The sequence below is a fragment of the Photinus pyralis genome, unplaced genomic scaffold, assembly GCF_008802855.1.
Source record: "Photinus pyralis isolate 1611_PpyrPB1 unplaced genomic scaffold, Ppyr1.3 Ppyr1.4_LG3a, whole genome shotgun sequence".
Taxonomy (NCBI): domain Eukaryota; kingdom Metazoa; phylum Arthropoda; class Insecta; order Coleoptera; family Lampyridae; genus Photinus; species Photinus pyralis.
In genome coordinates, this window is record NW_022170509.1 from 11,688,460 (window position 1) to 11,702,679 (window position 14,220).

At 33.9% G+C, this 14,220-nt stretch overlaps 1 protein-coding gene across 1 annotated transcript; it reads right to left on the reverse strand.

The window, feature by feature from the left end:
* Window positions 1-4,615: 4,615 nt before the first annotated feature.
* On the reverse strand, window positions 4,616-13,957 carry LOC116165479 (calcium/calmodulin-dependent protein kinase type 1). The gene is made up of 7 exons (XM_031479948.1): window positions 13,588-13,957; window positions 13,398-13,532; window positions 13,267-13,341; window positions 8,747-9,009; window positions 8,430-8,697; window positions 8,296-8,383; window positions 4,616-5,121 (listed from the first exon to the last, which is right to left on the reverse strand). The coding sequence occupies exons 1-7, from the start codon at window positions 13,698-13,700 to the stop codon at window positions 4,966-4,968; spliced, it is 1,098 nt and encodes a 365-aa protein (XP_031335808.1). The 5' UTR covers window positions 13,701-13,957; the 3' UTR covers window positions 4,616-4,965.
* Between the last annotated feature and the right edge of the window lie 263 nt (window positions 13,958-14,220).

Sequence of the window (14,220 nt, forward strand, 5' to 3'; positions counted from 1 at the left end):
ATAAATTTTCTTGTAAGATGTGTAACTAATAAAAGACATTACTATTATTATTAGTAACATACTTCAGAAGGCAAGATTTCATTTTTGCCCAATAAAATAAACATGTTTCTCCTTTTATTTTTATGTAGTTAATTTTTTAGAGTGATATCAAGGTGCCATCGAGGATTAGTCACCGCCCACCAGCAATAAGGCATGAAAGCGAATGTGGCGTGTTCTTTTCAGGAAGTATATGCTAGAATTCTCTAGAAGCTTTTCGTTTGCTATGTAAGCAAATTGAATTGTATTTAATATCCAATATCGACGCCGAAGTGATAAATAATAATTAATATTATAAATCAATCTATTTTAAGGACCGTTATAAAAAATAATTTAATTGTACATAAACCAATTACGTAATTAAATTTACATTATTTTATTTACCCCGAGTGAGTTAACACTAAAATACTCTTACTGAATGTTCTAGAAACTACAATCGGCTATTTAAAAAATTGTCGCTAACTATTACTTCATTTCTGATATTATAAAAATGTACTCCTCAATCCCGCTTACGAGATCAACTCTCATGCCAACATTTTAAAGTGACACTCCGACTAAAAGGGAGACTTTTGATTGATGCAAGGTTGCCACACTAATTTCTATCAACTTAACATAATCTACTAAACAATCCTGAATCTCAGCATGGCAAAGTTTGACTTTTTTTGTCATTCGCAAAATGGTCATGAGTAGCGTTACGTTTAACCCCATCTTAGTATTTTATCTTTATAATTATAATAACACGTAACCACCATAGACATCATATGTCTATTGTAATCTCATATGTTGGTATACGCAAATATAACAATGTTGATCGTGTTGACCCTAAAAGAATTTACGTGCTCTTCCCCGCAAGCTACACAGCACAACAGTTTCAATGCTCTTGAAGGACATATGTGTGCATGTGTGTGGTAAAAGTGAAATGAGGGTAACATTTTCTAATTTTTATTTAAAATTTTTTAGATGCTTAACAATAAAACATAATTGTGATACATAATTAAATAACAATTGTAAACACTATGTCTCTTAGTATTTAAAAACAAATTAAGAAACCTATCTTCAAATAAAGAAACTTAAAATATAAGCTATTGCAGCAGCACTTATATATACACATATATAAACAAACGGTAAATTTGTTAAAAAATCTACATTGCAAAACACATTGCCCTTTACATTAACTAACAATTATGTACAATTCAATAATTGGACAAATATTATTCAAGAACACTTCGCTTTATGTTCAAAGCGCCACTGAATAATATTCTGTTTGCAGTTATGTTTATGGAATAATTTACATTGTACAACTATGATCCTTCTTTTCCTCAATCCAACAAATATTAACAGATTTTTTTTATATACAAGCTATAACGGAATGTTAATCAAAACTCGTGCACATTTCATTGAGGATATTTTTAACACAAACTTCAAAAATGGCAGTTAGTATACCGAAGCTCCTTTTTCCTGCGCAAAAAAAAAGATTACAATTGCACAGTTAAAGCTTGTGATATATTCAGAGGCGGCCATGCTGGTCTTGGCCAGAATCCCTGTGGCGCCCTGGAGGGAGCAACTCAAACTGTAAGCCATAAATTAGAAAAACGGAATGAAACCTACACTACCTCAATTTTTGGAAGCCCCTACCTACACTATTTATTTAACTGTGAATTGCACAAATACCAACTGCCATCCGATACATCTAGTTGCTACCTCCAACAAATTAACCTCTAATAAATCTTCTGTATGACATCACAGCGAATAAGAAGGTTTAGTATTGCTTAAAATGCATAACATGCCGAAATCATGACGAGGATAACGAAAATACTCGCAAATGAGGTGCTTCCTACGTAAGCGACTACAGTTTATATTAAGAAAACAGGCAATATTTAATATGAGCAGGACACAAGAGTGTATTTTAAAATAAGTACGGTATAAAGGCTAAGCCAATTTAGCTCAAAATGGTATTCTATTGCTATGAGAACTTGCAGATGGACGGGAAATGTATCTACCTAATTTAAAGACACGTTTAATGCTTGCACAAATGGCCCAAGATCATTAACACACAGTCAGTGATGACTGGGTACAGGAGGCGCTTAATAGTCCGGCATAATAATAATAATAAGCGTTGAGCTTATTTCAAAATCCTTGACAGCGTAACCACGCGTCTTTTTCTGCTTTCGTTGGCGCCTGTCTACGTAGAGTGCCTAGTAGTTGTCCGTGGGCGTCGGTCACTTAGATAAATGGCGGACTTTTTCTACCTACTTTAGTACTCTGTTACTGTATGTAAGATGTAAAGAATACGTCATATCCCATACAAATCCGGCATAGGCGAAACAATTTGGGTGCCGGATTACCGAACGCTTACTGTACTTTAAAAATGCCTCCTGAAGTAGGTTTTGAGAAATGACATTTTCCTGGGCATATTCGAAAGTGGAAAATTTTCCCCATTGCATTTTGCTGACAATTTTCGCATAGAACAGTCAAGGTACACTGCAATGGTGCATTTGGTAGAAACAAACGCTTGCAAAAAGTTTGCATCAGTAAGGATAATGAAAGACACATACCTTCTGCAAAGGTTTCCCATTACCATAAATACACATAATGTAAACGGCGCCTTCCGCAAGATACTTTACCAAACGTCAAAATTAGGAAAAACAGTATTATGTTGGTAATAATACTAAAAGATTGTAGGGTACAATAATGAAGAAGCAGCAGGTGATCGAATCTATCTAGTAGTGTCACAGTCTAAATACAAAGCAGTTGTTCCACTCCTACCACTCTCTCAAAAGTTAAGTTAATTTTTTGCTTATGATTAGACAGCTTTATACCTAGGCAGTGATTGGTATTAGATGCTTGGATTACCTTGTGTGGCCAGCACAAAACTGGGTTTTTGTTAAAAAAAATTGATGAATTCCTACAACATACCATCAGAACACATAAACGAACGGCGTTCTAATCACTCTTTTTGCTTTAAACCGTTCGTTTATTGGCACACCAGACAAAGTGATGACACCGTATCGTTTTTTATTACAAAAGAGAGTAAAAGGAGTTAACTCCAAACACTCCATCTCATGAAAGAATGTAGACGGAGCGCAATGACGAAAAATAACAAATTTGCACCCTCATGCAGGATTACAGCCAAAAATATTTTGGTGATGTTATCCATTAGTGCTGCACCCGTTTGAAGTTAAGCTATACAAAATTTGGAGGTTATGTTCCGCTTCATGTCGTTCGTTTACTGTACAGTTATTAATTGGCTCCAGTGATCAAGTGACCGTTTCCACCGTATAGTCTCTACACTCCTGAAATGAAAAATGGAACGCACCTCATGTACCTATACCTAATGATGGCTGACTGAAGAATTTCTAACATAAAAATTTAGATAAATTTGACTGTTATGTCCTGAACATATTAGATTGATGTTGTGACCTTGACTGATTGTATCTTTGCGAGCATTTTATAGAGAGTTATCGAAATCCCGAACGCGGCCTGTCCTAAAATCTATTTGCAGAAACCCGGTTGCTTAATATATTGCATACACAAATAGTGAATCTTTCACAGCATTTTTAGTTTTGACTGAATGTTAGAAGCAAATCACAGTATTGATCGTTATTTATGCTGTTAACTATAAGACACGTATTACGCTACCGCTTAAGAAGTTTGGTATTTGGTGACGAGAAGATAACGAACTTATATAATTTAAAAGCAACACACAGTAGCTTTTTTTAGCATTGCGTGAACAGTAAACGCAACTGATAACTGCTACATTTTTTTAAATGCTTTTTACAATATACAGTATATTATATTGAATACATAATAACAGATATGATAGTATAGTTACATATCACATGTTGTGAGTGAACTAAAATTTTTGTATATCATGTTCAAGGCCAATAACGAAAGCATAAAGCAACTCTTCAAGGACGGATAAACAATCATTCTTCTTTCTTCGTGTGGCCATTAGCGTCATAGGCTTTTCAGTGTAGGCCTATTAAGAAATACAAAGACTGCGCCAAAAGTAATTATAAAATAATTAGATTTGACACATTCACCTTGTTCGTGAAAAATAAAGTGGGTGCACGAAACAGCTAAAGCATTCACATTTAGACGCACATTTGCAAGTGTAAGGAGTAATTTCCGTGCAAAAATAATTCTGAACATGATATACTTAGTAATATCAGAATAAGGTACAAAATGGAATTAAAATGTTTACGCTACATACACTACAATGTCTAAAACCATAGAAGCAACTTTTTTAGTGTATATTAATAATGTAACTGTTGTTGTTATTCATATTTCTAACATTTAATATTGCTTTAAAGTAAGATTTTTTGGCTTTTTTATGTTTAGAAGTACTACTTGGATGAACATAACGGTAAAATTTCAGCTCCTGCTCTTAACACTATATTTATATTGGATTTGACTATAATAAAACTTAAACGCTACTTACAAATATATGCTTCTATGATAAAATTTGTGCATATCGCAACAATTTACAAAATTATAAAAAAATATATATTGATTTATCGATAAATAAATAAGTAAAACAATATAAGAGAGCATCGTAAGAGATAACATTGTTAAAAGGTTAAGTAATGGAAAGTAAGTGGAACATAGGCCGCCTATAAAAAAAATTAAATATTCTCTAAGGGATATGGCTCAAATCCTGTGTAAAACTATAAGTCTGTTACGTTTAGTATGATATATAAATCACATGTTTTCAGTATGGAAGTCTTTTTACGTGAGCGATGGTCCAAACAGACCAAATCTTTAAAAGAAAATGCGTTTTTAGAATGAGTCAAATGATACAATCATCGTAGCAACGTTTTGGTCACAAAATTTTCAAATTATTAAGCAAATAAAAGCTAACGTAACTCATTCTAAAAAAATAACAATTTGTTCTTAAATGGTTGCTAAATGGAGATATTCAAAATTAAATTACTTATCTTGGGATCCATTTACACTACCGCAGGCCTCACCGCCGGACATACTTGACATGCTACGTTGAGATATGGGACTACGGCACCCACTACCACCGCTATTGAGAGCCATTCGTTGCATTTGACGGATAACCGTTGTTGCATGATATGCTTGCTGAAATCAACGATTAATTACAAAACCATTTCAAAATAAACATTTTTAAAAAATTGAAAATTGTGTTTGCCACTGATAAGTACAAAAAATAATTTAAAAAAACTCTGACTCGTACCAATAAACTCTATGCATGCATTGAAAACGGTTAGTAAATTCTTTTCCTATTTAATCGCCTCTCTATCCTACCTAGTTTCCAAGAAGACCGCCATATTTAACAAAAAAAAAACAAAAAATTCACCCTGTATATAAGAGCTGATTGCTAAATTCATTCTGTTATGTTTAGTACACATTACACATTAGAAGTTCCGGAGAGAAATGGAACGTCATTTTTATAATGGAGACTGTCCGTCAATTATAGTATTATTATTATTGTTAAAGCATAAAATTTCCAGAAAAAAAAAATTCGAACAACCAAATATGGCGCTGTTTGCACCATTGCCAAATGTCGCGACCAGCAATGTACAGGCCGCGCGCTATAGCATGGCGAATAACGGCGCAGACCGAATAAGACATTACTAACTTCCGTGAAAACTTGTCCATTGAGTTTCCTACTTCAGTGGCATTCAGTTGAGCATATCTTACTATATTATAGTGCTTTATCATGACAACGGCACTGGAAACGTTCAAGTAAAGCGCGCATCTAAATCTCTCGCCATGCTGTAGCACGCAGCCTGTACTTACATCTACTATTGACGTTTGTAATGGTAACTGGTTTTCAAGGGCTGGCCCTTCTGTGGCTGAGCTCCACCCGTTGAGCGAGCCAGGCGATTGCGGTTTAACGCTCCAATAATATAGGGCAGACTAAGCTGAGGGCTCTTTCCCCCCTGGCAGGCGGGAAATTAAAATCTTATTCTTTAAACGCTTACCATGTTGTCCTGATACTTTCTTCTTTTTTTTTTAAAACAGTATCTTATGAATAGAAAAATGTTTGACGATTATTAAGAGAAAAAAAAACGTTTTTTCGCATAAATGATTATTGTACCAGGGCCACAGACATACCACAACATTTAACTACCACAATGATTACTTCAGGATCATAGAAACGCAAAGGTATTTAAAAATATTTACGTTGCATTATGTTCTCTTGATATAAATATCTTTGTTCCAATTGTTGCAAAAGGATCATAGAAACGTTTACAAAAAAGGTTAAAAGGTATTGACGGTCAAATGTTTGCTTATGCTGCAGGGTTTACCTATTCCATGATCATTACTTCTATCAATGACTGCACCTTTCACCTATAAAGTACTGCCAGTTTCCTTTTACAATGATATCATTATCGCATCGAATGCTTCCTTTAAATATCACTGTAGGTATAAAGATCACAGAAATGCAGAACAGTGAACAATTCCACTCATTATGATCCCTTGATACAAGCATTTCTTCTCAAAGTTACAGTCGCTTAAATACATTTAAATACAATTAATATTGTTATGTTTGCGGATGACACTAGTTATCTTTTTTCTGGGGAGTGAGGTAGTCGAGAACGCACAGTCTTCAGTAAATAGTGTCGTTCAATGGATCAATAGTAATAAGTTAGTTCTCAATGCTAGTAAATCATTAATTATAAATTTCAATCTGCGTGAGATCATAAGGAAGGAATCTCTGTTAGTTAAAACAAGCACGAAATCAATTCCTCAGGAGAAATGTACCAAATTCTTAGGCATCTATCTTGATAGTAATTTGAAATGGAATACCCATATAGACAGTTTATCCAAAAGTTTAGCATCAAGTGCCTATGCAATATTAAATTAAAATCTTTTAGTAGTGAAAAAGTGCTGTTAAGTTTCTACTATGCGCATTTCTACAGCAAAGTTAAATATGGTATTCTATTTTGGGGTAGATCTAACTTATAGGATTTTCCTAATTCAAAAGCAAGTAGTGAGATCTATAGTGGGTGTAAAGAAGAGAACATCATGCAGAAATATATTTAGACAACTTGGACTATTAACTGTTCCTGCTATATATATTCTAGAAATTCTGATGTTTGTGAAAGAAAATCCAAAGGAGTTTTCTGTTAATAACTATAATCACAGTTACAATACAAGGCGTGGTAAGGATTTCTGCATTCCTGCGCATAGACTAAGTATGTCAGAAAATAATCCGAGATATATGGGCTCATTACTTTTTAACAAACTCCCAGAGTGTTTCAAGTCTGAAACCCGACATAAACAATTTAAGTTTCAGGTAATGCATTTTTTATTGTCCCAGTGTTACTATTCAGTGGAAGAGTATTTGTCAGATTCGCGTAGGTACTTAATTACATTTGGTATTGTTAGTAATACAATTATGTACTTATGTTATATTTTATTCAAATTATTTAGTTATGTGATATTTTACACAACCTCTGTCATTGACTTGATCAATATCATGTTACATGGTCTAATGGTCTAATAAATATTATTATTATTATTACAAAATTGAAGAAGAAGATATGAATATATACAAAAAAAAGAATAAAATCATACTTTCACGCATTGCCTTTATATTCATTTAACGAGTTCTTCAACCTTAAGCTTTCCGTTTAAGCTATCTAATTAAACATTTAAAAAAAAAAGTATACTTAGTTAAGTTAGAATGTAGATCAAACATTGACATGTTCTATAATGGGAAACCATTCAAAAGAATAAAAAAAAACAAAAAAAAAATGGGTTCAGATTTATTGACAAACTAGTTTTTTCGTATTTATGGTCTCCTGGTATAAAATATTCTTTAGAAACTGCTAATCTTCATTATAGAAATGCGAGAAGGTTTAAATTGATAAACACGTGTGAGGTTCACATGCCCTCTTTCGGAAATCAGGATCTCAGAAATGCAATAATTTAAATTCGTTCTTCCGTATTATGATCTCCCAATACAAATTTCTCTTCAAAAATAGGTCTTGAATTAAACTGGCAAGTTAAAAATAAGTCGGCTTTATGCTTGACCATCTCATTGACTGAACTAAATCTATGAGAATCCATCCTGATATTGTTAAAACTAGTTAATGGATCAGTCATAGAGGGACGATGACAAAATCACTTAATAGTTAGAACTTGACCGACGCAAGAATGGATACAGGTATAACACAAACACTTTTGGGCCTCAATGGCTTTGGGGTTAACACAAAGTGCCTTGGTTTTAATCTGGTTAAATGCATATTCAAAACGTACATCTCTCTTTCCAAAAATACTTACTTTCCAACGTGATTTAGCAAAGTTCTTTTTCAACTGTTCGGCAACAGTACCATGAATATTTTTATTACTAGCTGCATTTCCTGATATCCTAAAATTGAACATATTAGAAGAGTCCATAGTACAAAATGACTTACCATGGATGACCTAAAGCTTGTCGGCAAGTATAGCGCTTTTCCACATTAACACACATCAAATGTCTTATAAAATCCTTTGCTGAATCACTAATTTCGTCCCAGTATGGCGAATCGAATTCGAATTCCCCCTTAAGTATTTGCGCAAAAAGGTTCGCGTCATTTTCATCATAAAATGGAGGGTAACCACAAAGTAATATATACGATATCACACCTATACTCCAAACATCGACCGCTTTACCGTAAGGCTTCTGCGCGAGTACTTCGGGAGCTAAACCACAACACTTAAAATCGAACATCCGAAACAACCTCTAACGTACCAACATAACCTGGAGTACCGCACGCCGTCGCCATCACACCCGAGTCTTCCATTTTGGACAATCCAAAATCGCTAATCATAATTTTACTGTTCTCATCCGGACTGTAGTATAGTAAATTTTCGGGTTTCAAGTCGCGATGTACAACACCTTGCTCGTGCATATAGTCGACGGCTTCCAAAACTTGACGAATCAGACCGGACGCGTCCTTCTCGGTATACGACCCTTTTTCGACGATACGATCGAAAAGCTCACCTCCGGTAACCCTAAGCAAATAAATAATGAGCGAGAGTACAAAAGCGGGAAGCTGAGGGGCGATCCACAAGCTGAACTTGTACACTGTGCTAAAACTGGTTAAAAAAGTTGAATGTGAATGTAACAATCTTTGAAGTGCGCATGGTAAAAAATATTTGTATAAACACAAAGAAGTAGTGCGAAACAGCTTTTTGCAAATTTGGTAACGTTTTCCTTGCGTTTAATCAGCCTATGCACCCTCAATATTGTGGTGTCATTACATTTTTGCTTGTTTCATATGCAGGACTGTGTAATTTTAATACATTTGGAATCTAAAGCTGCCTCAGAATATTTGACAATATAATAAAAAAGTAGAATTTAAATATTAACATCTCTACTAAATTTCAATTTAAAAACTTTTGTCCATTTCTTGAGATAACCACCCAAAATTATAACTACAAATCCGAGAGGTAAACCACTCGGTAGACATATGGTGTACACTTTCCCTATAGTGTTTAAAAATATGTAAATACCTATTATGAATATTTGTAATATTACAAACCCCTCACAATACCAAAAATTTCTCTATAAGCCTCAGTAACCTCGTGGTTTTTTGGAGATGGCAATAAAACTGTCGTCTACTGGGGGGTACCTCAGTAACCATTCCTTACACAATACAGTTTCACCTTCAGCAATCTCATGATAATTTTTGGGAAGGAATCAGGTTCTCTTCTCCTAAAAAGAGTTGCAAAGATCGTAGCACTGGGGGGTCTGGAATAACCGCTCAACCAAAGGAAGACTTAACGCGTGGTAAGGGTTTAAAACCACCCAACAAAGAAATACTCCACAACCCTTTCTCGATAAACCTCAGTCACCTCATGGTAGTTTTTTGGAGAACTGTCATCTCAGAATATTGCCCTTTTCTCCGCAACAAAATTATAAGGATAAATCACTTTTAAAAACTTAGATAAATGAGAGGTGCATACACATTTACCTACAGCAAAAGATAAATTATGTAATGGAAACATTACATACTTCAAATTGACTATGAAGGTAAGCAAAAGATCTTATTGGATGGTATCCAACTTTTATAAACATTTAAAAAACAATTTTAAAGAAAACTAGGAGGCGGAGAGAAAAATCCAACAATTAAAAATTTTTTTTAAATCACAATCGGAAACGGCCCCTATGTCATCTGTATTATTGCAACATAGTTGTTTAAGTGGATTTATAGTTGTTTCACGGCCACAAGAGGATATGGAAGCATTGCAAGAGAAACTGTTAATTTATCCGATCTGGATTTTTTGAGCATGGAAGTATTGATGAGGCACATACTTCCATCTTCAAACTGACGGCCTCGCAAAAATGGAAAACCCAAAATATTCAAGAACCAGAAGATGAACAACAAAATGTGTCAACTAACAAAATTTTCATATTTAACTGGTAAACAGAACGAAAAACAATATTGGACTGTTATGTTGTTGGTACACAGTAAAAAATTTGGTGTGGCTAGCAGATACCACCTGCACATGCGCGTTCTGCCCAAAAGCTTTTCAGGTCTTCCTTTTATGTCTAAGAATATGTGAACCAAATTGGGTTTCCAAAAAATATTAAAATGTACATTTGCTCAATTGCAAAGAACTTCGGAGAAGTGTCTCAATAACTAAGAAAGTTAACATTCTGGGCATGCGCACATTAATCGTCGTGATTTTATGAGAAGCCAGAGCTATAAGCTACCAAATTTTAAAAAAACAAACTGAATATATTCAAAAATTATAGTAGTTCAGGCCTTGGACAGACGAACGGACAGAGAAAGCGGCTGCAATAGCGCACCCAACTTCGTTGGAAAATGTCTAGCGCTGAAAATACAATACCATTAACCATACAATAATGATGAATATTGCAAATACATGTACATACGAAAATACGGCAAAAATAATCAAATATTGCCAACAATATCTACAATACAAACAAAGTATACCCTTTTCTGTAAAGTGGTTAATACCCCTCGTACAAATCCTCCTTAAACAAGCAAATTGGTTACTCTTGTCAAACATAACAACAGTCGTGCATATGCCACCCAATCAGACTACCCATAACAGAAATAGTTGACATAAATAAATGATAGCATTTGTTTTACCAACAACCACTACCAAAAACAATAACCACCTTTTTTATATCTGTAAGAACAAGTGTACAAATTTTCAAAGCGATTGGACATCTTTAAACAAAGTTATCGTGCACACAGACAGACAAAACAGACAGCAACACAAAATTATCGTTAATAAATGTCCAGCTGGAGATCCATCTCATTTTTCTGATCCATTGGATTTAGCTCTCCCCCTTCCTGCTCAAAATCAATTTAATAATCCTATTAAAATGACCTACATAGGAGATTGTGATACTGCAAACATAAAATTTTACAGCCCAATTAAACAAGTCAGAATCAAAATAATGGTGGTCGAGGAGTCAAAACGAAAACAGGCCATAAACATGAACCCAAATATTTCACTCATACATCCCCAAAAGTCTCTTAAGATTTCTTTGTTTATTTTTTTGAATATCACACAAGAGCGTGCTTTATATCTGAGGTAGTGTATGTCGCAGGCATTTAAAATGAAAATTACTTTTGACATTTTTATTATTGTAAATTTTGTTACTAATATTTTTTGTTTTTTGTTATTAAAACTGAATATACAATGCAATTTGTATTTGTATTTTGTATTTATTTAGCATAATATAATTATTTATTGATATAATGAAAAAATTGGCAACAATCACATAAGCCAAGGCTGGTGCATGATGGGTAATCGAGTATATATACATGTAAGTACACTAATACAAAAAAAAAGAACAAAACAAAAATATAGAACCACATAAGGGCTAGAAAGAGATTCACGATAGCTTGGAGTAAAAATCCAATTCTACACCTAATATCCAATCCTTAAACCTTTTCTTAAACGCATGTAGGGTCTCGCAATTTTTTAAATAGATAGGCATTTTATTATAAAGCTTAACACCCAAGTATAATGCATGATGATGGGCATGAGAAGTACTCGTTTTAGGAATTATTAACGTTTTTTGGTTGCTTCTAGTATAATGTTCATGGGAAAGCACTTTATATGTATCTTTGCGCTCAAAAGTAAAAGTAGCATTCTTTTGCAGATAGGTACAATTGTCGAATCGTTAATAATCCCGATTCAGCGAACAGAAAATTGGTAGGGTAACGATAGTCTTTACCCATAAGTATTTTAATCATCCGTTTCTGTAAAATTTCTAATTGATGCAAATAACAATCTGCTACTGCACCCCATCCTAAAATGCCGTACATAATAATAACCGACTGTACTGTAGCGTAATATACCATATTTAATAAATTGTCAGGTAATATTGGTTTAAGTAATTTAATTTTGTACGTTAACAATCTTATTCGTTTAGTTACATTGTCCACATGGGCTTTCCATCGTAAGTTACAGTCAATTAGGATACCTAAGTACTTAACCTCAGAAGCTGCCATTATGTTGTGATCACATACACAATTTAAGTAGTTTTGATTTAAACAACTAAATGAATGAATCAAAACGTTATTGAGAGGAACTTGGCGATTTATTAATGAAAAATACACAAAATAAGTTTTCTTTAAATTAAGAGACAACAAATCAGTGTTTAGTTGGTATCCCCATGACCCCAACTTGAAATGGCAGGAGCTGCCACTGGCTGCTGGAAAAATCTAAATAAAATTTTTGAATTTGTGGGTACATTTCTCCGACATGAAACATTTTGATCCTTCGTATTATTTGGAAAAAAATATTTGTTTTTGCTAACGAATTATGAGGGTGATAGATTTTTACTTTGCTATTGAAACTATTTAATCAGGACTGTACTTTACAAGAATATTACTCAATTTTCCAACATTTAAAGTATCAAGAAAACTAATACAATGTCAATTGGGTTAACAACTTGTATCTTGGGTTTTTGTTTCTGACAGAGGGCATTGTCCGTAGCCATCAAACTTCATCATTCACATATAAATAGCTACTTTTCTATACATTTTAAACTCATTATGTAAAAGGCTTGATAACAGGTATATCATTTCAACATATAACAAGAGTAACAAACAAATGGAAATACTAGAAAGAAAGGATTGATATTAAAATCAACCGGACAGTGCATGTCAAAATTCAATAGCTAGGAAGTCAGTTATAGTTATTGCAACGAGAAATCCTGCAAGGTAGGACTTGATAATTTCATATGTTTTGTGGACCGCCCCTAGTAAGAAGCTCACTTACAATTCCATTACTAAGTAAACTTTAGATTTGTCCTCATAAGTCTCTAAAAGCTGCACGATATTATGATGAGTTAATCTGTAATGTAAGCAAATACAATTATAAATGGTATACTAAAGTGATGGTCATCTTACTTCCGTAAAACCTTAATTTCGTTCTCTAAAGAATCTTCTTTACCCTTCAGAGCCTTCTTATCTATAATTTTAATAGCGTACAATTGGCCATGCTGCTCTTTACTTTCACCTAGCCTTACAACCGAAAAGGCACCCCTAAAGAGAATATTACATGGAGAGAGCGACCAGTGAATAAGTAAACAAAACATACGTTCCTAGCAAGTCCTTCAATGTGTATTTGTCCTCTACACATTGAGGTTTCTCTGCATCTTTGGACTCCTTTTTACTCTTCTTCTCTGGATCTTTCTTTCCAAATAAGGGCATTATTATAATTTTAACTCCTTCCTTCTGGTTCCTATAAGTATGGTGTGCAAGAACATAAATATCACAATTTATTTTTAAACTGCCACTAAAAGCAACATCACAAAGCACTCAATACAAAAATTCAGCTATGAAAATATGCTATTTTACACATAAGCACGTTGGACAGTTGATATCGTATCAAAACGTTGCCAAAATAATCATCAAAAATAAGTTTGAGTATATAGCTGTCATTTATATTATGCTGGCAGTGATACCAATATGAGCATTAATGAGGACCCCATTTAGTTACCATGGCCATACTGCGAATCAAGGACACCGACATAAAAACCAAAGAGTACAGATAATTAAAGCAGTGGCGGCTTTTATTATTGGTCGATAATGACGGCACGGTTTCAATGCCTATTTACGCAGTGACGTCACCATTTCATTGATTAACTACCACAGTTACCATATCGTCTTCTAAAATTCAGAGAGTTGTTAGGGATTTGTTTTCCTAGAACCTTGAACCCAGTAATAACTT